General features: G+C 43.1%; 1 protein-coding gene across 1 annotated transcript in view; it reads left to right on the forward strand.

Moving 5' to 3' along the window:
* Nucleotides 1-17473, forward strand: part of LOC149284840 (uncharacterized) — a 102351-nt gene extending 84878 nt beyond the window's left edge. Inside the window, exons 38-61 of the mRNA XM_089496015.1 lie at nucleotides 1158-1211; nucleotides 1341-1448; nucleotides 1888-1941; nucleotides 2408-2461; nucleotides 5569-5625; nucleotides 5822-5875; nucleotides 6880-6933; nucleotides 7070-7123; nucleotides 7728-7781; nucleotides 8542-8649; nucleotides 8738-8845; nucleotides 10950-11057; nucleotides 11151-11204; nucleotides 11341-11403; nucleotides 11813-11866; nucleotides 12694-12729; nucleotides 13289-13306; nucleotides 13437-13472; nucleotides 14311-14337; nucleotides 14773-14826; nucleotides 15440-15608; nucleotides 16235-16344; nucleotides 16841-17059; nucleotides 17327-17473. Of these exons, the coding sequence (XP_089352141.1) occupies nucleotides 1158-1211; nucleotides 1341-1448; nucleotides 1888-1941; nucleotides 2408-2461; nucleotides 5569-5625; nucleotides 5822-5875; nucleotides 6880-6933; nucleotides 7070-7123; nucleotides 7728-7781; nucleotides 8542-8649; nucleotides 8738-8845; nucleotides 10950-11057; nucleotides 11151-11204; nucleotides 11341-11403; nucleotides 11813-11866; nucleotides 12694-12729; nucleotides 13289-13306; nucleotides 13437-13472; nucleotides 14311-14337; nucleotides 14773-14826; nucleotides 15440-15608; nucleotides 16235-16344; nucleotides 16841-17059; nucleotides 17327-17473 (1854 nt within the window). The remainder of the gene's footprint in view (nucleotides 1-1157; nucleotides 1212-1340; nucleotides 1449-1887; nucleotides 1942-2407; nucleotides 2462-5568; nucleotides 5626-5821; nucleotides 5876-6879; nucleotides 6934-7069; nucleotides 7124-7727; nucleotides 7782-8541; nucleotides 8650-8737; nucleotides 8846-10949; nucleotides 11058-11150; nucleotides 11205-11340; nucleotides 11404-11812; nucleotides 11867-12693; nucleotides 12730-13288; nucleotides 13307-13436; nucleotides 13473-14310; nucleotides 14338-14772; nucleotides 14827-15439; nucleotides 15609-16234; nucleotides 16345-16840; nucleotides 17060-17326) is intronic.
* Nucleotides 17474-26015: the final 8542 nt, after the last annotated feature.

Consider the following 26015-nt stretch of genomic DNA (forward strand, 5'->3'; position numbering starts at 1 on the left):
CACCACTTCTTACACCTCCCTATTCCATTTTAACACATTGCGGCATTAGAGCGACGCTGCATCGTGTGGTCACCCATTACCGTAGTTAACAGTCCCGGAACGTGGTTTCAGAATAGAATATGTTTCTCATAAATGTTCAGCTGCAGCCTATGTAATCCCAGTAATTTCCTGCACCCATTGCTCTCAGCGCTGTGTATATAGGGCCGGACGCGGTGCCGTCTTCAGATCAGCCGTTTTAATATGCGTCACGGGGTTCATTCCATGTTAAATGAAGTATATGGTCTTCTGATATGATGTCACTTGTCCTTATATGGTAAGTATGGGAGTTAATGAAGCCCGATTTAAATATATCGCTCCCTACTCTCATGGAGATGAGCAGGTCATGTGTTAAGAATGTGACTGTCCCTTCTGTACTTCCACATCATATGGCGTCCAGATTACCCTCTTAAAAGAGGCACTTTTGGAAACGTGTCATGCCGGGCACTATGAAAATCACTGCCGTCCTGTATGCTGTATATGGTTGCCATGCAGACAATGCCGATAGACGCTTCAGTTGAGTTGTCTTTAAAATATAAATTGTGTTCGGTCTTGCTCTTTTAAAAAAAATAATATATATATTTAACCCCTTAAGGCCAACGGGGTTGTCCTTAAACCCATTATTGACAATGCATTGTGAGCCTGTACGCGTATGGGCTCTATCGTGAAGGGGTTAAATGACGGATCTGCTTCTTTGTACGCAGAGGATACTCTGAATATTGATAAAGCAAATGTTAATTTGCAAAAATAGGGAGACAGAAATTCATAATCAGGTATCTGCCCCGCTCTGTGTATTTGTCAGATAAAAGTTAACATAGTTTACGTCGGAACAGATAATGGTTTTTACCCAATTGTACGGTATATTGCTTAACGTTCTGCTACTGTCTTGTTACATTGTTTTGGGGAAAATACTATAGAAAATTTGGGTTGGCAACAGCATTGGGGACTCAACTCCAAAAGTTTTGAAAGTGTTCAAAATGGTGAAGTCATTGAAGATATGTTTTCATACAGCTATAGCTCTTCTGAAGCTCCTGTTCATTTTGTTGTTATAATGGCGGGTTTGGGAGTGTTGTCGTGTCCAAGAATTGCTACAAAATCACCCGTTTTCTTTTACTTTGCAGGGTGTCGAAGGCAAGCCAGGGAAACAAGGAGAGAAAGGCAAACCAGGACAGAAGGTAAAGCAAACCGTTCCCCGGGTTGTCCAAAGCTTCCGCTGGTCTGCAGTCTGTCCCGAGAACTGTCGGGACGTGGCGGCGTTATTTGTGGCTTGCAGATGACCGGCTCATTCTGGGATTCTTTTGCAGGGTGGTAAAGGTTTTCAGGGACACATCGGGGAGACCGGCCCTCCGGGAAAAGCAGGGCCTGCAGGAAATCGTGGCCCCAAGGGAAGCAGAGGAACCCTTGGATCTGTGGTGCGTACACAACGACCCCCAACGCTTTTTCTTGCCCCTTTGGTTCTGTAGTAGGCGTCCCAGCAGAAAACCAGCCTGGTTGGTCAGCAGTATGGCTTTGTGAGTCTAGAGGATTTCTAGACCTTCCTGAAAATAGAATTAAAGAACCTGTAGCCTTCCACCTGATATTGAATTACAGGAACCACAACACCTAGCAATGGCTGAGCATGGTGGAGATGTATTTTCACGTTGGTTCACCGTACTTTCCCAACACCAGAGAGTAAAGTAGTCATCGGAGACATGTCTTGGAATAACCGAAAGTTGGATTTGTAGGGACTGCCTGCAGGAAAAGGACTACACGTGTCAAATGCTTGTTGATATGTAAATATATCCCTAACTTCTGTTTATGTGTTCTTCAATGGGATTTAAGAATCGATCGATCATGTTTTCTCCCCCACAGGGCGCTCCGGGGAGAATGGGCGCTCAGGGAGAGCCAGGAATATCCGGCTATCAGGTAAAGTATTGAGAACGCATGTCACAATATTATATGTAGCAGATAGGTACACGTATTACATGTAATGTGCCATTGAACATGGTAACTGGACATGCATTGGCACCATGTGTAGTTCCTGCGAACCAGCTATCTTGCTTGCAAAGCATCTTGGGAACTGTAGTCCATAGCTGGATTGGCTGTGAATGACCACATGTTATTGTTGGGGCCCTGCTCATTGAAGTGTGTGTAAACCATGACATTACACAACTGTTGGGCGAATAAGTTTCTCATTTAGATCAGCTGATCGCCATTCAGAGACATCCAAAAAAATAATCACTTAAAATTTTCTCGAAAAAAGACAAAAATACAAATATAGTATAGTTTTTTTTGTAAAAGCTCCAAAATCTCGTTTTAAGGTTTTGCTTTCTGAATCCAAGCTTTGTATACTTTTTAAACTTGTTTTTTTTTTAATTGTGTCTCACCATAGGGGCATTCAGGACCACCTGGCCCAATCGGACCACCAGGAATAAAAGGTGAAAAGGTGAGTACGGCACAACTCGTATGTAAGCTGGCATTCTCTTGAATTAAAGGGAAAGTTCTTGAAGGTTTCTTCTACAAAATACAATTAATTTCTATGAGTACATTAAATGACACACAGTAGAGTTGGTTTTTTTTTTGTTTTTGTTTTTTTTTTTTACCAAGTCTGGACAAATCCCACCAAACAACCATGGCTTCTATATGTCTAAAGCCATTCTACAGTAAACACAAACCATACATGAGCAGGTTTAACCCTTTACTCCTCTTCTCTTATAAGACAAAGCAACTTTTTATTAATAACGGTGGGAGACTATTATATGACTTGACCACTGTAGGAGTAATCACTGGTGGTGGCATTCAGAGGCTCCTAGTGGAACATTCTTATCTCCGTGATAGAACCCTGATGAGCAGGGTACATACAAGTGACTCATCCCAGTAGTTCCTGGATGTATGTAAGTCATGACCCTTCGTTCTTCTGATCATATTTCTTGTGATGTTTTAGTCACTGGGGCATTGTTTAGTCTGGTTATAGTCACAGACACATTCCTTACACGTTTTTCAGCAGTGAGTGCCTAGATGAGCTCCCTAACTGTGAACTGCAACCGAGTTGGAGAGAAAGCAGAGTCTTCGCAGAATCTTTATTCCAGGACAATGTCATTGTAGCATAATAATATTTCAAAGCAGTCCACCGCTCTTGATATTTTTATTAACTCTGGTAGTTATGGCGTTCTAGAGTAAATCTAACACCTAAATGTTTCTAAAATGAAGATGTTTGTGAGAATTTTTGGCATGTAGATATTAATGCGTAAAGGATTCCTTGTCAGAATGTGACTCCTGGTTGGAGCACACTTCACATTTCCAGCGGAGCAGTCAGTGACGGGACAAGGGCCCTAATAGCTCCATGAGGCCCGTGTTCCTCAGAGCCTCCTGAGTAGGAACTTCCATGATGGCTTTGTGTCCACCCAAGGCTACGCTGTCATATAACCAGTCCTAAAGCAACCCATTATGCTTTTTGGCAACGACAATGATTGGGAGTGGGTAGAGCTGAAATGAAGCCATGGCTGCTGACCCCCCCCATGTTGCATCAAGATAGTGTTGCTCCAGGCATTGCCGGGTTTATAGGGAATCTGGCCTTTGGGAAACCACAGCCAGTGGCCATAGCGTGGAGATCTGTCTCTCTCCACGCGTTGTCAGTGACCAGGCGCTGGCTGTCTTTTCCAGTTAGGAAAGAATAAAGGGCGACCTCCTCTATCTTTGGCATCTATAGTGTCTGGTATCATGATGGAGGTTGATAGTGATAAGTCCTGTAAGCTTCTACAAGACTTTCAGTTCAGTTCCTTGGTCCAGGTGGCCCTAACAATACTGGTCGTAGAAGTGCTGATGTTCCAGCCTTTTTTTAAATGGGACTGGCAGAGAGGAAGGTATTTAAAATCCATGGGAACTATATAAACTTTATTTCCTATGAGACATCCAAATCGCTTGAAACCCCTCCAATACTATACCGCAATAGCCTTGGCTTGTACCGTGTGGTTTCATGGTGGTGCGGTAGAGCAAAGCCTCTCTACAGTCTGCTGCAGACGGGACAAAATAGAGACTCTCTACAGAGACGTTCCCAGGATTCTCTAGTATCATATGCTATGACGGCCAGAGAGACGCGATTATTATACCTTCACCTGAAGCCGGGGATCGGGAAAGATTCCCCTTTTGCTTCTTTCTCTGTTCTCTGCTGACTCAGCTTTATTACAACCAGTTCAGGCAAGTGTATGTATGAATCATACGTCTGGCCGAGAGTCAGCGCGTCTCCACCAATGCTGTGTTCGGCTAGGATCAGCTGGACTGAGCCATTGTCACCTGAGCCAGTCCCTCGTGCATCCAGCGGGAAGAGGAGAAACTCCTCTAAGAACGCTATGAGCTCCGGACATGGAGAGAGGGGAAAGGAGGATTTTAGTGCATAAGGAATTCATTAGAAGAGACATAAGAGTGTGTCCTAGATGAGCAAGAGGTTAGAGAAGCTTCTCCAGACTTGCAAGTTCCAAGTACTTTCGAGTACATCAACAATCCCGAAAGCCCATTCCGTAACGAGCAGGACATGAAGATAATAATGTCCCATGGAGCCTCAAACAATGCATATTAAAGTGCTTTGTCAAAAGCGGGGGGGAGGGGGGGGAGCATTTGGGAGAAATCTGCAGAATCCCTTCTGACATTTTAAAGAGGGAACCACATGAAAATTTAAAGGGACCTCTCAAAGATCATATGAATTGGCCATGGTAGATGGTGGGTCCTTTTAGGGTGCCAAGTGCAAAACCAACACATGGCGAGCCTTAATATATATATATATATTAGATGGCTATAGGAGGCATCTTTCTTCCTGGGCGCTTGAGTGTAGACGGAAGTGAGTGTGATTGATAAAATGAAGCAAGTGTGGGAGGAACACAGCACTCCGTACCACACTCGTCCTCCCATAGCTGCATATTTGGCAGACTCCAGATGGACTGTTTAAGAATATGAACGTGTATGTGCGCGTATGTGTGTATGTTTGTGTGTGTGTGTGTATCTGTGTATGTGTCTGCGTGTGTGTGTATGTTTGTGTGTGGGCCATCTTCCAACCACCACACGCCCGGCTCTCTCCTATCCCACAACTTACATTTCGAGCTTCGAATGTTTACGCTTGGCCCCTCTTCTGTGCATTTTTACTTGTCACTTCGTTTTAGTTCTTTTTTTTTTGTTTGTTTGTTTTTTAAGGAGTGATTTGTTTTTTTTCTGTTGCTTGAACGCCTACATGCATCACCCCATTGGTTTCAGGTCTTTAACCCTTTGGATTCCCCTTTGACTCCGTTGTTGTCTGCTTTTGCTAGCAGAGAGAGAGAGGCTGCCCGTAACTTATGGGACAAATGGGAAATATAATCTCCAGGAAACCAAACTCGCACTTAACGTCTCTCGTGGGGAGGGTATGCGTTGTTTTTTCCAACCATTGATCAAAGCGGGGCTTTATACCAAGCCTGGAAGTAGAAAGGACAGTACGGAAGCTTCTGTTCAGCGCTTCATATTGTATATTCATGTTCCTAAACAATTTAATACATTTATGTTGAAAAAAAATGTGTCTTTCATCAGGGAGAACAAGGGGAAGATGGGAAGACAGAAGGCGCCCCCGGTCCTCCTGGAGACAGAGTACGCAGCTCCCTATCTTTCTTTTTATTATTACAACTCACATCAACTTCAGCTAGTGAGATGGCTTAGACTGGTGAGAGTTGAAATCCAACTGAACGGTCACAACAAAATCAGCTCTCAGTCTATATGTTAATAAACGGCAAAAGGTAGGGAACCAGGTTAATTATTTGCGTCTTGCCGTTTTGTTTTTCTCTAGGGTCCTGTTGGCGATCGTGGAGACCGAGGGGAACCCGGGGACCCCGGATATCCGGTGAGTAACATGAGCGCCGCGTGCTCCCTAGTAAAACAAAAAGTGAACCGCATTATTTCTCAGGCCCCCGGGGGCTTTGCATCTTTTCAGATGGCCGCGCGTGTAGTTATCATATAGAGGAGATCTCTGTCCCTCTATAAAGATCCCAGTGCTTACTCCATAGATTCTTTAACACAAGATGGGTGACTCGGGGGTCTCTGTCTCTTTAAACCCCTTATCTGCGACAATACTGTAAATTGGTGTTTTCCCCAAATCATGGCTTTTATTGTTACCATGGGCTATAAAGAAAGAATACTTTCTCCTTCTTTCACATACTCTCTCCTCCCTTTATATATTGGAATATTTCTATCATATCCGCTCTCTCTCTCTTATTATTCATCCAAGCTATTCACGGTGAGAACTCTTAAACTTCTTTGGATTCTGCCCAGGATATCTACCTTCCAAAGTGGGATTATGACGATCATTCACATCCCCGCATACCCGAATGTAACCTCCGGTCCCACTTTTCTGCTGCGGTCTGGTTTTATATAATATATTTACATGTTTAAGAACCAGGCGCGTGTTCGCAAAGCTCTGTGGAGTTATGTCCGATAATGGCTGCTTGGCTAGCTTGGAGAATTCGCGGAACGTCCCCGATGACCCGTGTCACTGTTCATTTGCAAAATCATTGTGTGTGAGTCTGGGCAGAGCTAGACCTCCAGACCTAATCCCAGTTGGATGGGGAAAAATGAGAAAGGAAATGGTCAATTACCACGAGACAAAAGGAGGAATAAATTACCCGGATATGGTAACTCATTGAGTTTTTGGACTTTCTGTAGCTTTCAAGAAGGCCGTGACGGCGTTTAATAACGCGGAACAATGCTGATCAGTGTTGTATCTCATAGACCAAGTTGCCTAGCATTGTATTGGTCACATCTCTAGGCATCAAAACGTTAACTGATTTTACCGCAGTGATATTCATCTTCAGCGCTTCTTCGACCGCTAACCCCAATTCTGGATTTCAGGGTCAAGAAGGACCACAGGGACCCAGAGGGAAAGCTGGACAGCAGGGCTTACCGGTAAGATACGTCTTCTGCTCTAGAACATCCTCTAATGGATGGGCTTGGAGGTTCCTGAGAAGGTAGACGTACCTGATCAGCCATCACCCGTGATGATGTTCCAGACTCTCCATGCAGATATATTTTTACCTTGCAGGGAAATCCAGGACCACCAGGTTTCCAAGGCTTACCAGGATCAAAAGGCGGAATGGTAGGTAGAAAAAAACATTAAGATGCACAGATGCTCCGTTCTTCCCTTATTGTGAGAGAGAGTTTGACGTTGCGTGAGGTTCCGGACTTTTTCGTGGTGTGTCGGATTTGATTTACAAAAAAATTCATTCTTAATGGTGCTGTTCCACCAAATCTGCGGAATTTGTAACTAAACGCAATTCTCGGTACTGGTGAACGGCCAGACGCTTCCCGGAAATGATTTAATCGCGTAATTCAGGTAAAGCTTTATTGTCGCGTTCTACAAAAGAAGTGTCTGATATGGGGTTGCCATGGAAACTGAAAATAGTTTCTGAAACATTCTGTTATATGATTAAACCTTAACAGCAGATGGTAAAAGGACTGCTAAGGTTTATTTGCTTAACATGATAGATGCATTATTCATGGCAATGATAAAACACACCACTTCCAAAAAGTTCAGCATGCGTTGCGTGTTCTCCGCGATGGCGTATTACCTACTGATGATAGATCTCTTAGATTATTGTTTGCTTTGTTATGATCTTCTTCTTCTATGTTCATCTGTGTATTTATTGGGGTGGGGGAAACAATAAACTAAAAATAAAAATGTTCTGTTTTCTCAATCCCAGGGTATGAAGGGCAGGCCTGGGAAACCAGGAGAATCCGGAACACGAGGGCAACCTGTAAGTTAACCATTTTCTATGAGGTTTTTTTTTACTTTTTTTTTCTACGTCTTTACTGTTTCTTGAATGTCCCATCTATACCATTCCAGAACACGGTTGTCCACTTTTTTTATGGGTTACAGAATACATCTTACATTCGTGGACAGATAGCCTAGACATGAGTAGACTGACATTTTGTGTTCTGGAACCTTGGCTTGCTCAGTTCTAGATCAAATCTATATGAACATGCAAGGTTCTATTCACAGCCATCATGCTGACCTTTAGTGGAACCAAAAATAAAAAAAAATACTCCGGAACCAGTCTAAAGATTGTGATTTTATGCATTCACTTTAATTTGTTTGAACTCAGTCTAAAAACCGTAAAGCTTAACTCTTTGCTTGACTGTTTCAATAGAGTTCCCCCCAAGCTTAAAAACACGATTTATAAAATTTATCAAAAAACTTAGTTTTTAGTGCTGGGATCCACCAGTACTGCAGTCTTGCGGATTCTCCGTTGATAGGGTTGACCGAGTTATTGTAACGTTCTAGAACTGGTAAGATAGTTAACTATTTCACACCCATCGCAGACTTTTCTATGATGTTATGCAGCCTGTAGAGCAAAACCTGATAAATAAAGGAAAAATTTATTTTCCCCATGAACAAATAGAACTAAGAAACATAGAATTTTTGGTCTAACATTTATGGTCCCCCGGCAGAGTGATTTAAAGTGAGGATGGAATATTTTAAATGTGTGTAACTATAACCCCTGTCATTTACTTTAGGGTGCTGTAGGCTTGGCTGGTCCCCGGGGAGTGGTAGGAAGACAAGGTCAAGAAGGGCCCTCGGGCCCGGATGGCCTGCCAGGGAGGGATGGCAGCCGTGGCATGAAGGTAAGCGTCCCCTGCTGAGGTTGGCGTCGTCCGCTAGTCTTATCGGGGTATCTGAGTTATTGACGTGGCCTGTCATTTCTGTTCTTAGGGCGAACAAGGAGAAGATGGCGAAATCGGCCCCGCTGGAATGTCTGGAAAACGAGGAAATACCGGGGTGCCAGGCTTTCCCGGGGCTCAGGGACCAACAGGATTCAGGGTAAGAACCGACATTCAAAATACCCCATACTCGGTACCCCTAGGGCAGGTTATCGCGCTCGTGGTAAGCAATCTCAGTACTGCTCATGGTAAGTGATCCTGTCCCTATAAATCTACCGCGATGGCCGTTCTGTGCCTGAAGCATTTACCCCGTCCAGAATAAGTCCTATCTTTGTACTAAAGCCTTGACTCCCACCTCCTCATCTCTCCAGATGAGTCCTGTCCCAGCACTCCGAAACCCGGACCTCCTTCCAACTTCCCAGTAACTAATATGATAATCCCTGTGATTCCCAAACAAAATGAGTCACTTTTTCTTACATTATCTAAAGCTCTCTCAAATTCATATTTATCATCCCAGTACATATCCAGGTGGAATAGCCATCTGACTCATATTGAAGCCCAGACCAGCAGTTATTGGGTCCCCCCTTTGGGTGCTGATCTTTGCCCCCCAGTCTCTATAGGTCATGTGACCAGATATTCCTCTGTCTAAATCCTCCGGGATTACAAAATTCCAAAAGAATCTGAATTGGATGTATGGCGCGGCATCGTAACCTCGTCCTCTGCTGCCCTCTAGTGATCACATCATTAATAATACTGCTTGGGGGCACTTATTCTTTGCCCCCTGGATTCTTCATCATGGTTGTTGTGTTGCTTCTAACGTAAACCCTTGCAGCTGGCGCGTACGTTTCTCTGATTATTCTGTACATTGAGCCGTGTTCTGGCCGGAAACACGCGGACAGCTGTTCATTAACCTGTGATCTCCGATGCAATATATAATAAATTGCACACATTGTTTACATTAACCTGAATAATTGAGCATATGCTTGTGCGAGACATTCCAGCCCGGAGTGACGTGTCAGCACCGATGGGAAGAGTGACCTCATCTGGTGCTGGAGTCGTGGGTGGTCGTAGAGCTTGGGGTTGGGTTACCCCGGTAGGGTATAAAATTAAGGCCAAAGAAACATGTTCCTCCATACACACAAAGTATATGATGGCAGAGGAGAACCCCTTTGGCTTATCCAGTCTGCCCAGTTTTGTAGAGACTCATCAGAAGGTCTTATGAGTAGAAAATTAGTAGAAAATGACAATCCTCTGCTCTTTCAATACACATTATTGTGACGCTTAGAGCTCTAGAACAGTCGGGAGCACTGCTCTAGAACAAAGAGTTTGAGTCGCAATGCCCATCTATCTTTTCTTTCTTCCTTTTTAATTCTCTTCCAGTGGCCATTGCCTTCGTCAGATACCTTTTTAATCCACCCCCCCCCCCGTACCCCAATCCATAACCACAAAGCTGCCGCCAGCAGCCCCGTTGTGGTTGGAAACATGCGTAACAGCGAGCGGCCTGGACGCCTTCCATGCAGACAGACCGACAGACGGGGTTTTCATATATAAAACCAAAATACTTCAGCTAGCAAGCTGGGAGGGCCGTGGGGGGGCGGTTAATGAAATTGAGCTGAACTGAAATGTAGCAAAGAAAGAGAGTTTTTAAGCATTTTTATTTTTTCCGAGACACAAACCCACTCACGGCAATTTAAGAACGCGCCAAATAAACAGATGGTTTCTTGACTTATTCTCTGTGCGCTCAGTTAGTGGATTAAGGGCAGGCTCTGTAAATATTATGTCAATGTTTTTTGAGTTGTTAAGTCGTGCTTCTACGGGAAACTTCTATTCGATCCCATCAGCAATGTTCATTAATCATATTAATTCATTATTGATTTTTTTTCTGATCAGCTCTAATATTGCGTATGGTGCGCCCTCTAGTGGAGGCCTTGTGCATTGCGATGTTTCATGCTGGAAATAGCAGAGAAAAATAGGATGGACTTTCTATATGAAATACCTAATATACATATGAAAGTAATCAGCAAAACAATGTGCGTGGGAGTCTTCGGGCAGCTTCGGTTCACTACGTCTCGGCGGCTGTAGTGCTACAGTATGAAAGTTAGGCTTAAACCAACCCCGTGTTAGCAGGAATAACACAAATTCTGTAAAGTTATTGTTACCCAGTGTTATTATTGACCATGTCTTGCTGAAATGAAGAGTTTTCCTCTTGTAACGGATTAAACACTGGGGTTTGCTCAAAAACCATATTCTTCTATTTCTTCCAGGGGGAGAGGGGATTACCCGGACAAATTGGGCTTCCAGGAAAACGTGGTACAGAAGGTGGAATGGGATACCCGGGAGCCAAAGGAGAGCGTGGAACTAAAGGCCAACCAGTCAGTAGCAGATCCGGAACGGATCCAAAATTGTCCCCTATGCGGTTTTTATGATATGACCCCAACCTCTCTTCTATTGTTTCACATTTTTAGGGGGACACTGGCGAGATGGGGTATCCTGGCATAGCCGGACTGTTTGGACCAAAGGTAGCCTTAAATAGTTTGCCGAGTTCTAGGAAATCAGCCCAAAGAGGCCAGGGCTACCTACTTTACCCCTCTGACGTTTATCTGTGTGACATTGTGTCGGGATGTGGCCGCTTTTAACATATTGATCTATTTGTAGGGACCTCCTGGTGACTTAGGATTCAAGGGCATTCAAGGGCCTAAAGGGCCACCAGGTTTAATGGTAAGTCTTTGACCTTTTATCCTTTCACTGCCCTGTATCGCCTGCTCCAGAATAATTCATATTCACCATCACTACATTAGTTAGTCTTTGCTATGAGTATCTGTAGGTGGCCCTCCTGTATACGGCCCTGGCGGCGGGGGGGCACTTTCTGTAGGGTGGTTTACTACTACTATAGTAAGGTTACGTTGCCAGAATTCCAGGTGTGTTTCCAAAGTCCTTTCATGTGAAACAGACACAACCCGGAGCGAGTACACCATAAAAACCTAAACCCATAGAAAGCATGTCTGGACACAAGGCTTACGGGTAGCGACCCCCGTGGTTCTCAGCCAGTGTTCTAAATGTAAAGCTCTACTAAGTGCCGGGTGTTGCTTCTGTATTGTTCTGACTCTTTACTTGTAATGTCTTCCAGGGAAGTGAAGGTGTCGTTGGACCTGTAGGAATCGTGGGTCCAACTGGAATCCCAGTAAGTGCTTGATTTGCCCCCTTGTGCGTTTTACTCTTACTAAATATCCAAATCGCTAATGAGATGGAAGCCCAAAGTCAGCATAAATTGGTTCTTTTGTGTCTTATGGAAATCATCGTTTGCCTCTTTGACCTCTCCATAGACATGACGTAGATCGCGGGATGATCCAACATGTCCGTAGAGATAACATAGAGCGTTTCTTCTTATTTTTAATTGGCTCGTTAGCCTGTCATGTGTGGCCCAATAACGTTAGGGCGCAGAACCTTCACCCAGGAGAATCTGGAATCTGGTGGGGACCTTATGTCTCAATGAGAAAAAAATGTATCAATGTTTGTGTATCAATGTTTTACCCGGTTCTTTGTGTTTACTTTTCTTCTGACGCTTTGTCCGCCTTACTGAATCCAGCCACTCCGATCCAGAACAAACCTGAAACAAAGCCCCGTGAAATAATCATAGCTGATAATCTGGGCTTCTTTCGGATTCCTTCTCACGCTAGAATACACCATGTCCGTCACGCGCTCCCCTTATGGTTTCTCGCTGCCAGCGGAATCCAGGGCCCGGATTGTGAGACCCTCTGACACACAGACCACTTACTATATAGCTAATCCCCATGAGATTATTATCGTTATTATTTATTGAGTTATATAGCGCCATCCTATTCCGCAGCGCTGTACGGCAATCAAACAATCTAGAAGGCATCGATTGCTCTACAGGGTATTGCAGAAAAGTATGTTGCTGACCCTATATGTGATCCCGCCGCACCACCTACATACACGCTGTCACGTAACGGAAATCAGGCCAATCACTCTTCTGTTTATTCTTTTAAGGGCCCGACAGGAGACAAAGGTGTACAAGGAGACATAGTAAGTATTTGTTTTTGTCATAACTCATGAGCGTAAAAAGTTATAACCTATGATTAGGGATTCCTTTGTATTGAGTTGTGAACGTGTCGTAATACTGGTGGACTCCATATAATGTGTCGCCGCTCCAAAAATGTTGAGGTATCGCTCCTCAAGTCCCTGAGCGGTGAAGACATTTAGAAGTGATGTCATTGTAGGGGCCACATTGTGTCTTCAAAGGCTCAAAGCCAAGCAAGGTGCATATCCGTTCCTAGTGGTCCACACGATGCAGATGTCCGCGGGTCTAGTATGACACACCTGTCTGTACCTGCTCCCTCGGGGGTCAGGTGTGACATCAGGGTGACATCATATACCAGCACGCTCCACCATCTTTGCAGGAAAGCCATGCAAGAGGTTGACTAGCACTGGTTGTCCACCAAGACATGTAGATGGGGTATCCAGCAGGACACTCTATTACTTATATGAACCCTTTCTACGCGGGCTGCTGGGGGTCTTTTATTAGGTATGTTGTTGTACGTACAGGGGGTGTATTAATGATCTCTATTGTCTCCTTCTCTTTCAGGGAATACCTGGTCCTCGGGTAAGTCCAATCAGAAGTTTAGTAACTTAATATTTCTAAGTATCCCTATATCAGCTTAGGATCCAGCAGCGATTTGAGTCAAAAGGCTGAGGATATTATTAGCCGATATTTATCGATATGTTTTCTTTAGGGCCCCCCTGGACCCCGTGGAAAGCCTGGACCCCCGGTAAGAATGAGTCTTTTCCAGGTTAACTCTGACATCTGAGATAATAACGGAACACAAAGTAACATCACGGCGTAATATCTTCAGTTAGATCTGCAAAGAGGGCAAGTTAGTGCCCCCTAAAAACCCAAACTCGCTGCCCGTTAAACAACCTGCGATTTAACGTAAATCTCGATTCAAAGAAAAGCCGTCTTCTTAAAAATCATTAGAAATAACCCGGTACTGGCCCAGCCGGTGTCTTTGACTGATGTGGCTTTAATGTGGGATGAAACCTGGTGATTTAGGCAAAAAAAAGCATAACCTTGTGTTTAGTTTGTGACCTTTAATCCCCGTTAGGGCGGCCCTGCGGCACCCGGTAATTATGGCCCTTCTCTGTGGCGTTTAAGGCTTTGGGAAAGATTCAAATATTCTGACGCCAAAGAGCATCTCAATTTTTCTGTATTTCGCCGTATTTCAATCGATTAGAGGGTAAATTGGCGGCAGCCTTGTTATTTCCAAATAGTCGCCGCCTTTACCATTTAAAACCTAAAATATATATACATCTGACACCCTGTAGATTAGTCTGATAAATGCTGCCCAGCACGATGTAAAACTCATACTCATCTCATATATAGAAGGCCGTGTATGAGTTCTACATGTTGCAGGGCTGCAGCAATTGTCAGGCAATCACAACGTAACATCTGATTAGGTCTCCAGTAAATGGCAAAGCGGCAGAACAAACAACTGATAAAGAATCCGATGAATCTATACATTACATTACATACATTAACATACGCTTTCAGACAAGGGACGAGCTGTGGAGTGTATCTGAAATAATCTCCTCTCTTGTACTTCTTTACAGGGTCCGCCCGTGTTTGCAGATTCGTTTGTAAGTTAATCAGCCTTCTTTGATTATTATTATTATTATTATTATTATTATTATCTTTTATTTATATAGCGCCAACAATTTACACAACACTTAATACAAAACAAATATTCAAGGGGTCTGACAAGACGAGAATTGAAAGACAAAGCGATACATTAGGTGGAGAGAACCCGGCTAAACGGGTGGTAATTGGGCTAAACCTGTGACCCGAAACACGTTGGGGGCAGACACATACTTCAGATAGTACTGAGCGCTTTGAAGTGATGGGAGAGACGCGGTTAAAGTTTAAATTCTCACTGCACTCGGCTGTCAGGTTTAAAGCGATTCATTTGACCTCTGACCCTTACATACACTTTGTTGACCCAGTCCCAACACCTTTTGGATACTGCATGGAGAGGTTGTCCTATATTAATCCTTTATATGCACTTTTTCTTCCAGAGGCAACAGGACTTCAGCACAACTTTCCAGGCCCTCATGGACTCCAGTGGACCGGTACGCCACAAATTCAAACATCCAAACGTTTCTGAGGATTATAGTTTGTTATAAAAGGGGTTTGTCCACCATCTAAATGCCGCATTAGAAACAATATTCCCAGTGATGTCGAGTGTCCTCATCATTCCTAGAAAAAGTCTTTTTTAATCAAATTCCTTAAAAATAACCCCATTCATATTTTGTTGCAGGGAACACATAATTGTCACATGACTCAAAAGCAAACACTGATAGGCCGTTGTCATAGAAACTGAAAGTGCTACTTAAAAGGTTCTGTGATGTTATGTGATAGAACAGCATCTATATAACCTCTATAGTGTATATAACGTCTATATAGTGTGTATATAGCACACACAGTGTATATAAAGTCTATATAGTGTGTGTATATATATATATATATATATATATATCATAGAGAGTCACATAGGACACTAAGGAGCAGGAGAAGAAAGAGGTTCCTCTTCCCCCGTGGAGTAGATACAGGAGGCTTGGTGGTTCTGTAGATACATCGCTATATGGAAACCAGAATAGATATGAATTATATTTTCATGCTGCCATGTATGTTCATTCATGTACGTACAATCATTTAATGATTTTTATCCTTACTTTACCGCAGTCCTACCGCAGTACTGAATTTATGATCATGGACCAGGGAGGAGAAATTTTTAAGACCCTACACTACCTCAGTAGCCTCATCCAGAGCATAAAGAACCCCCTGGGCACTAGAGACAATCCGGCCCGCGTCTGCAGAGATCTGATGAACTGCCAGCAGAAGATGGGAGATGGTAGGTCCAATCCAGCCAATGAACCCCCTATATTATATATTCACATACCCGGGCGCTCTCTCGGTGAAATGCTCTTTCTTCGCGTCTCAGGGTCACTTTCCTCTGTCCCGGACAAGGTAGTGTCCACTCCCCACCTGCTTCGCCTTCTACTCCCAGCCCACTTAAGACCTTCTGGGGCTAGCCCTGCCCCTGTTCTCAGCTAGCCCCACCTCCATGCATGGCTAGCCCTGCCCCTCATAAAGCCACACCCCTCATAAAAGAGAGAGCTCTGGATAACCTACCTTGCTAAGTTTCCAGGTATGTTTATTAGAGACGAACGTTGTCTAAGTTGCATGAAGTTAGTTTGCACCTCATGGCCTTCCTTTTGTTTCCCTGTTAGCACTGTCTGTTATTTTGGATAAATTATGAACTTTCCATTCACTTGACGTTCCTTTTTTATCTGGAAAAGATGTATGCATCAGATTTAACTTGTTCATAAAGTTTATAGATTTTATGGTCTGATTCTTATCTTCTGCTAAGCGTGTTCCGGGAGCAGAACGCGGCCAATCTCACTCCTCTCTCGTTCTCTCTCTCTCTTTCTCGTTCTCTCTCTTTCTTGTTCTCTCTCTCTCTCTCTCTATCTGCAGGCACTTACTGGATTGACCCCAACGTTGGCTGTTCATCGGACTCTATAGAAGTCACTTGCAACTTTACCCAAGGCGGCCAGACTTGTCTTAGACCTGTCACCACAACCAAGGTACGGATTGTTATGAGTTTTGGTATATTTCATTTACTGAAATTTTTTCCTAAATGCTTTCATTTAGTTTAAAAAAAAAAAAAAAAGGAATTTCTCCCCCCATCTCTGCCATCATGACGATTAACAATGTTAGCAATTCTTTTCTGTGGCCAAGATGTTGCTCTACTGAAATATGTAATCAATGTAATGGTATCTGGAAGCCTGTATTTTTTTTTAAATGTTTTTAGCAAAATTACTCTGATTATTATAGTTATTAGAGATCTTTTCATATGGAGGCCGTGTTTTATTTTCAGCTGGAGAAGAACCACAACTTATGATATAATATCAATATTACTACTTATCACACTGAAAAAGTGCCGATGAATTTTGTAGCTACGTAAAAATGGCGTCATGGTGGGACTTGGGGCAATTTCATTGGTATTTGTTGTCTGTGAACAGCCGACTTGCCCGCTTTTGGGATGGAATAACACATCCGTGTCCATTTTGAACCTTGCAGCTGGAGTTTGACGTCGGCCGGGTTCAGTTGAACTTCCTTCACCTTCTTAGTTCAGAGGTCGTTCAGCACATAACCATTCACTGCCTGAACATGCCGGTGTGGGGACAGGACTCCTCGGGCCAGCTCTCTCACAACGCCGTGAGGTTCAAGGGCTGGAACGGGCAGATATTTGAGGCAGGAGGGACGTTTCAGCCGGAGGTCACGGTGGATGATTGCAGGGTAAGATTTTGGGTTCACAGAGAAAAATATGGGAGAACGGAATCCTTACTAACACCCAATGCCGGGTCTCGCATATCAACGTCAGCGAGAGGGTCAGCATTAGATGATGTTGATGCCTCCTCAGGCTTTTGGATGAATCTTTGATAATCACTCTATAATATGTTTGGCCAGTCATGCCTTTGCTATCGTTCCTTGACCCGGCTACCCAATGGAAGCAAAAAACTGTCGTCGATCACATCCATTTAAAATTGTATTCATGTCTTTCAGCTGCAGGATGGACGTTGGCATCAGACCGTCTTTACCTTTCGGACCCAGCAACCAACTCAGTTGCCAATCGTTGATGTGTTAAACCTCCCTCCATCCAGACCCGGGAAGACCCTTCATTTAGAAGTAGGAAGCGTCTGCTTTTTGTGAAGCTTGGTGCTGGTTTTACATCCATCAGAACTCTGAACCAGCAATCGTGGATCCTAAATCACTTATTAATCCTGATTGCATGAAGGCGCCCTCGTGGCTTGCTAACCGATGTTCATAGAGCTAAACCAATTTACCTGTACCCAAATCAAGAGAACCCAGAAGACCCTTTAAGTGTGAAGCAGTCTTGGGGTACATGGAATGAAGTAAGACGACAAAGTCATGAGCAAAACCAACATTTGTGCATCAGAAGAAAAAAAATACAAGCAAACGAGTCATATTAACTCGACCAGTCGAATGAAGAATGAGAAAAAATCCACATTCATTCTCCTTCTCTGCCAGGGAGTTGCTCATCGAGAGAAAAGGCAGAACGCATTGAGAAGTGCAATATAAAATACAATATAAAAGGAAAGGAAAAAAAGGATAAATATATATATATGTTATTTAACAAAAATAAGTGTAGTGACTCCCCGTCTTCCTTCCTGTCTGGGGAAGCCAAAGCTTTTTTTTTTTTTTTTTTTTTTTAAATATGAAGAGAGATGTAAATGGTGCAAGAATGAGAGGCCCAGCCGACCGGTGCTACCTCCCCACTGTGAAAATCTCTGGTGCTTTTGAAGCTTTTTTTTAAAAATTTTTCTTTCTTTTCATGAGAAGCTATTTTAAGTTTCTGAAGGTGCTGATGCTTTCCCGCGCACGTACGTGGGATGACACCCAGCTTTATTTAAAAAAAAAAAAAAAGTAAAAAAAATAATAATTTTATAAGGAAGCAATTGTTCTTTCCTGTTGTACAGGCCCCTTCACTCCCGAGACACTTTTTTTTTTTTTTTTTTCTGGAGAGCATTTTATGAACTGTTATATTTCTGAAGCTGCCGTTTTTTCTTTTATTTTTTATTATTTTTTAATAAGAACTGGCACTATAGGAATTTACTTACCATCATAATAATTAATAATTTATAGAACACCGTTTTAGGCACTATTACAACGTACTCCTAAAATGTCTAATTATTTTGGTGCTTGTGGAACCAGACCTGATTATTTAAAATAACGGCTGAATTGTATTAATTAAAAATAATTTGGATGTATACACACCAGGACATCAACACTGATGAATTTCCATATGGAATTAAAGAACAGATGTCCATATGTCCCAAATTAAAATCAGGCATTATCTACGTCTGTATATCAGACAACAAATATGCCTGGAATTTAAAAATAAAAAAAATCTATCATAGCTGGAAGTCCTCGTGTTGTACCTTGATAACCTAAAACCTGGAGTGCTCAAGTAAGATAACTCAGGGATGAAGGGGTATATATATGAAAAAAAAAAATCTAAAACGGTAAATTAAAAAAATAAATGTTATTTTGTTTTTTTTTTATTTAAATTGTGTTTATATATTTTAAGGGAATATTTTTGTAGGCTTGCGTCCGGGTGAATTTGTATCAAAGGAATTTTTATTCATAGGATATCTTTGTAGATTTTTTCCCTGCTTGGTTGTATAAATTGCTTACAGGAGCTGTATCATTTTTCTACCTTAAAAAAAAAAAAAAAGGCAATTTTTTTTTTTAGTGCCGCTCTTACCCGCGCGTTTCGCTACTTGCCTGGTGTCAAAAACAAGGTAGGAGTTCTTTTTTTTATTTTATTTAAACCTTTCCCATACTTTCACCGTCACCCATCCTCATCATTTGTTAAGAGAATAATTTTTGCTTTAAGACCCAACTGGCTTTGGAGTATTTTCTGTAGAAAATGTAGTTTCTATGTGTAAATTTGGAGCTAAAGAAAATGTCATGTTCTATATTATATCTGTCATCTTCTCTATTATATTGTAATCTGTATGGCTGTACTGTAGTGAAAATGCTATGTTTTATGTCTAGAAAGTTCTATTGGATTTTTGTGACGTCTGTCTTTATTTTTTTGTTATTTTTTTTTTTTTTTCTTCCATCAACAAATTCCATGAAAAACAACAATATTTTCCAGATACCTCACCTTATGATTTTTGGGGCTCTTGCTAAAATTTCTTCTTCTCTTTCTTCTGAAAAAAAATATCACTTTCCCGTACAAAAATTCTCCAAAACATCTTTCTTCGCACTCGATTTCACTGCCTCTCTGCCCCTCGTCATTTGCCTGTTTCAGGGTGTTGGAATTTTCATTCACATTAACTTTGTTTAAAAAAAAAATAATGAAATAAACATTTCAGGATGAGGACATGCAGCTGGATGTTGTGTTGTTTTGTTTATCTTTCCCGTTTTAATAGCGGTCTGAAAAAATAGGTGCAACTTAAATTTCATCAATTGTAGTAAAAATATAAAAAAGAAATAAAAATAATAATGAAAAATACATATAAACAAATCCCCCGTGGTCACGCCATGCATCGTTACATGACCCAAGTTAGGGAGATAAGTCTGAGTGTCACGACTTACCTCCTTCTCCCTGAATCATGCCGCTGTCTATCCGCCGATCATACTAACCCTCTGTTGGTCATACTTGGTTTGTCTTCCTGTCTCTGTGGCCTTCGGATTTTCAAGGGTTAACTTTCGGTGCCTCTCTGTCTAGCTGGTTTGTAATGGTTAAAAACCAGGTGTAACGCATCAGCTGCCTCTGTGTAACTAATCTGGACACTTGTGATGCGATCATATAAATTCCTTTGGTTGGGACAAGCGATTCACTCATCCAACCCCAACGTATCGCAAGCGAACAGATGGCGTAATGCTGGGGTTCAGCTGGGGGAATAATGGCGCAACACCTCCCTTCAGCAGCATCATTATTATTATTTATTGTTTTATATAGCGCCATCATATTCCGCATCGCTGTACAATGGGTAAACAGGACACAACAAGTAGTATGTAACATAACAATTTGACTTACAGAGACAACAGGTGAGGAGGACCGTGATCAAAGAGCTTACAATCTAGGGGTACTTTGTTGCTTTCTCATTAACTTTATATCATAGATTCCTCATAAATGTCTTCTCCTTCATTCCCTTTTTTTTGATCTCAGTGCCGATGTCTTTTTTGTTCTTGCTGTGATTAATTTTAATGTTACTGTTATACTTTTATTCACCTTCCCTGTGATGGCGCGATGGAATCTGCTCACACCCTGGAATGCAATCATTAGAAGCTCTATATTTATAAAAGGCTGGGTCACGCTGGGTGGAGCTTAAGGTGAAGATCCAATCATAGTGCAGTTGCTGGATTGTGATTGGATAGTTGCATTAAGTCCTGCTCATGCCGCAATGACATTCTGTTTGAATGATTCGCGTGGTGAGGGAAGCAGGTAGAGGTGTGGTTGGAGGGGCAGCCGCCGGGGGAAGGGGAGATGGATTGTATGGGGGCAGGGAGGCGAAGAGAAGTGCATGTAAGATAATATGCCCCAGTTGTCCGCATAGTGACCAAGCGCATGCATTTAGATGATGATTGCAGGATTGATTGTTAGCATTGTGACCAAGTGCAGGGGGTGAAGAGAAGAGGAGAAAGAACCGGGGGATACCTGGAAAGGTGGCAGCAAGTATTAGGCAGTGTAGTAATAATGTAAAAGTAATAATCCTTACTGCTTACTAGAGGCAGGACCAGTGGCCGGACCCACCTTACCCATAGAGCTACCTTGGGGCACCCAGCTGCGCAAGTAGACCACCTTTAATTTTACAGCTTCTGGGGCCAAACAGGAGAGACCAGTGGATTTCAACCACCCGCAAACAGCACTAGGGTGCTGAAAATTGGGGGTTTCTTGCTGGGAGGAACGTGATTGATACATAGACGGTGACCTTCGTTCTGTTGATTTCTGTGGAACTCTCGCACTTCCTTCTGGTAAAAACACTTTGTGGTTTGTGATGAAGACAAAACATACATAGTTAATCCAAACAAAGTGAATTAATTGGAAATTCTCTGCGTGAATTTGGCATCTGGCCTGGATTTGTTGATATCCTCGTATCTGGGAACTGTTTGGCTTTTAACGGGAGGGACCGCTGGCACTGTGCAGGCCGACGGGGGTGAGAGGTGGGATGAGAAGCCACAAGGCCGTCGACGTGATGTAGGATAATGTCGTTCACGGTTGCCCTTTTAAGCAGGAGAGGAGACCTCTGGGGGAACAAATATCCATATTTAGCCCCCTAGGGCAGAGCCCAACCTAAATACACCTTTGGGGGGTCTTCGCTTACCTTTGTCCAGTTTAAGAGCCACGGTGGACTTCAGATTCTTTTCTTTGCGAGCCGTACTTACCAAATAGATGCCACCCCGTCTTACCCTCCCGGCCAGAAGGGTCAGATCTTCTTGGTCCTTCTCCGCAAGGGAGAGAGCATCAGGATAATTAGATAATGCTGGTCCTGCCACAGGCTGCCATTGATCTCTGCTTCCACAAGGTAAACTTTTTTTTGCCAAACAGCCCCCACGGGCCGTGTACACGTTCACTCTCACACGTATGTTAAGCTGCCACGAAGAGCGGTTCAGAGAGTATCTTCCGGGTAAGCTGCGCTGATTATCTTGTTAAGCCGCCATTTGTATAGAAAATTGGGTAATAAGTGACGGCAGCGATAATAATCTTCCTTAATCTTCAGACCTTAGGTGTTATGAAACTCCTGCTTAAGATATGCAATTAACCCTTCTGGTATTGAATGAAAATTAGGGTGGCAGACCTGAGATAATGAGGCTCAATATCGGCGTTCGGTAGGAAGTCCAAGGGTGTGCTCGTCCTACTGTCTGATTGCCGGGGTATCTTTTCAATGCATTTCTTAGGCGATAGCTCACTCTATGACATCATATATTAATGCCCTGGGCAGGTACTTCAGGCCTAGGGCAGTAACCCCCCCACCCCAATCACATCACTGGTTAAAAAAAAAACGAAGGATCAGAAATAACATATTGAATGCCCCTTCTTTCTAGGAGGTCAGAATGTTTGCTAGGTACGAGGGTATTACATGGTTCTACAGCCTTTAAAGCCCCGATAATGTGTAAAGAAACAGCAAGAGATGGGATTATAAATTGCGCACCTTTGAAAACAAGGGTTTGGCCATTCCAGAAGGGGTGTAAGAATTCGTATAAGGAGTCTCGTCCCGTGAAGCTATTTAAAGACAAATTATTTTTCATATAAGTACACGGCCAACAACATTTCCTCCACCCCGCAGGTTTATTGTTAGTCAAGGTCGCAGCGTGGAGGAGGCTCTAGCACGGTTGATATGTAAAGGTTTTACAGCGTTCGCGATAATGGTTTATTTCAGTGTTCTTAGACTTTGATTTGTCGGATATTTTGAGCAGTTCCCAGAACATAAGGTTGCAAATCTCTGATGTAGAGCTCGCTGGGTCCATCGCTGGTATGACCCAACTGGTTACCCTTCTTGACATGAGCTCCTACTGGAAGTCACCAGCTCTACAGGATCAGACAGGGAGACCTTCCAATGCCAGTCCTGGATAGGAAAGCAGAGATTTAGAAGCAGGGAGGGTGGTAGAACCCCAGAATCCACTACCTATCGCAGCGGTGATCACAGAAGTGCTTAGAAATGGAATTCACTACATTCAGGCCAGAAAAGTCAGCCATAGCTTCCTGATTTGGTTCAAATGTTTCATCCAGAATTTTTCTGCCTTCTTGGTCGTGAGGGGTACGAGCTTAATACAGGTTGTTTTTTTGGGGGGGGATAAAGGCGACTTAAAACGTCTTGAAAAAGTTGAACTTGTTACTTCCTTCCACTAATATAATGTGATAGAGACCACTGCCGTTAGAATTTAAGCAGGAGTTCCCCTCTTGAAATATCTGAGTGTTGGAGAGAGGGGTTAATTCAATAAATAAAATTTTTGGGGGGGATCCTGTTATTTCACACACAAGCGAGTATTTGTGGTGTTTTTCTTTGCGTTGATGGTTCGTGCCGTTTTGCACCTCTCTGTCTGTCTCATCCCCGCCATCATAGGAAGGAAACCTCTTAGAGCAACAATTTCCCGGGCAAAACAGGAAGGCTATATTAGGATTTCAAAGTCAATAGTATGACATCAGGATGTTTAAAATCTCAGGAGAAATGGTTATGTGAGATAAATGGAACAGCCTCCCAGCATAAGCGGTACAGGTTGATACGAGGGAATTAAAAAAATGCCTGGGATAGGGATATGGCTCCTGAATCCGTCGAGACCGACGCCTGATTATGTTCTAACAGCAGGAAAAACAGGCAAAACGTGGGGCAGGGGACGCGCTGACGTCCAGATTATTCCGGTCCTGTCCCAGTGACGTCGCTGGGCTTTCCTCGTATACATGTATAGGATTGTTGACGGGTCAATTGTCACCTTGCTACCCCGGCTCGAAATACCGAGGGTGGGGGATGGGAAGTCACATCAGCCCAAGCAAGTCTTACTTCAGCATATACTGTTTAAAAAACAAACAAAAACAACCTTTAAACTAGCCTCGGATTTAAACGTACGTCTGTATGTATGTATGTATGCGCGTGGGTGTTCATTTAAATCTGAGATTAGTTTAAAGTTTTTAATGATTGTTCCTCGTTAATGGTTCTTAAAAAGAGACTAAACGGCTCTGATCAGGTTAAAGCCTCCTCGGTGGAGTTAGCTGGCATTAACCCTACGTTAGACTCATGTGCACAGAAACGAAGACACACACGTGAGACAATTATTGGGTGCTGCCCGCTGCAAGTCAAATAACTAAACATCCGTGTCCTCATTAGTCTTTTGTCTACACATCATGAGTAATGAGAGAACACAAAACCACAAGACAACATGACCCAGTTACGGCGGAGTGCAATCTTTGGCTGCACGACGGACCAGGGTTCATCGATGCGCATGAACTAGGCCATTATTACCAGTAATCGGCGAGTAGATTCCACCATCGGTTACAGAAAATGACAAATGTTGGGACATACTATCAAAAAAAAAGACTAATATGAACTTAATTAGAAATGGGTCTGTTCCAGGGGCTGATGGGTTAAAAGTTTCCAGCATATATAAACTTTGAAATTAAATATACTGGGACATTACGGCCACGTTCTTAACACGCTGCAGTTCCATGGAGGACAGCACCCCCATCAGAGTTACCCCGTAAATTTGCACCATTACCGAGTCCCATACAGGTTCATAGAAGCGATTATCGTGTCGCACTAAGCTATAATCAAGCATGTTAGTCACCGGCACCTGCTCTACCTTTGCATTGAAACGATCATTAGAACATTGCGTGTCAGCCTGACAGGTAACCTTTACCCGGAGGCCGGGAGGACAGGCACAGAATGTGTCACTAATTTGCGAGGTGTGACCAGAACCCGGCATGTGACCGGTCCCAGCGTTTCATTACCGGTGTAACTGATCGTTCCCAGTTGCTCGCTTGGTATGGGTTTATTCCATTGCAGATGTCTAGATATTCTGCTAATGGGGGGGAAAAAAAAAAAAAAAGCATAAAAGCCTTCCTCTCGTTGGAAGCTCTGTTCTGGTGGGCTTTCGCCGGATTCCCCATCATCTAAATGCAATATCCCCTCCGCCTCATATTGAGCAAAAATATAGAAGCCGTCAAATGCAGCCTGGGCTGGATTACAGAGAGGCCGCAAAATCCAACCCAACAATGGCGCAAACGGATTACACAACACGAAGAGGTAAACATTTGTGGAGCAGGAGCCGTCTCCCTTCTTGGACTCATCCAATCACCCTCAGCCCAAAGCGAACGGCCCACCATGCCACAAGAACGGAATGACAATGGATTCCCACCATTTGCGTGTTGAGCCCTTGCATTCATGCTTAAAGTGGTGCAACAACGTCTACATTGAACACAACGCTTACACACGAATCCTTCAAACTCTGAGGGGCACGAAACTATTAGAAATAAAGCCGATTGTAGGTATACACCTGACCCAGTTAGGCTCCCTGTAAAAGGTCTAAATCATATTCAAACTAAATCATCTCAGTTGCTCAATGTATGCCATTGATGGTCAACCGGTCTGGCGCACAAACATACCCCTAGGTGAAGGACTACACAGCAACAGGCAGGTAATCATTAACCCGAAGGGAGCGTCTGTTTCTTGAGATTTCTTCATTTGGCCAGAAAGTGCCAAGACATGAGACTAGCTTTTTTGTTTTTCGTGTGTTCTGGTTTTAAGCGGCGTAGACCGGAGAATGAAAGACTTGGGGCATGTTCTGTGCTACGAACACACTCCCAAGAACGCGAGAGATACCATTTTAAGAATAAACACAAGTCGGACAAGTAACACAATATAAAGAACTTTATTAAACGGAGTATAGAACAAGCACTCGTGGCATGAACTATGCAGACTCCATTTACAACAGGCAGGTTTAATATATGGACAATCTTTTGTTTTGTTTTTTTTTGCATTGATTCTGGCTTCATTCAGAATTTTGGGAGCAGCAGAACTGAACAAGGTCGTCCCCCACAGGACCAGTCGGTGGTTGCAGGAGAAACCTTAAGCATGGAGCACAGAGCCTTCACAAATGCCACAAAAAAAAAAAAAAGCTCTACTTAATGTAGAAGCCGACATTAAAACCCAACGAAGAACTGTGCGGACACAAAGCTCCCCCGAGTTGTGACCATCCGCGAAACGAAACAGATAAACTTTTTAAA

This window comes from Sceloporus occidentalis, unplaced genomic scaffold (genome assembly GCF_023333645.1).
Source record: "Sceloporus occidentalis isolate IW3139 unplaced genomic scaffold, rSceOcc1.0.p SCAF_87, whole genome shotgun sequence".
NCBI lineage: Eukaryota > Metazoa > Chordata > Lepidosauria > Squamata > Phrynosomatidae > Sceloporus > Sceloporus occidentalis.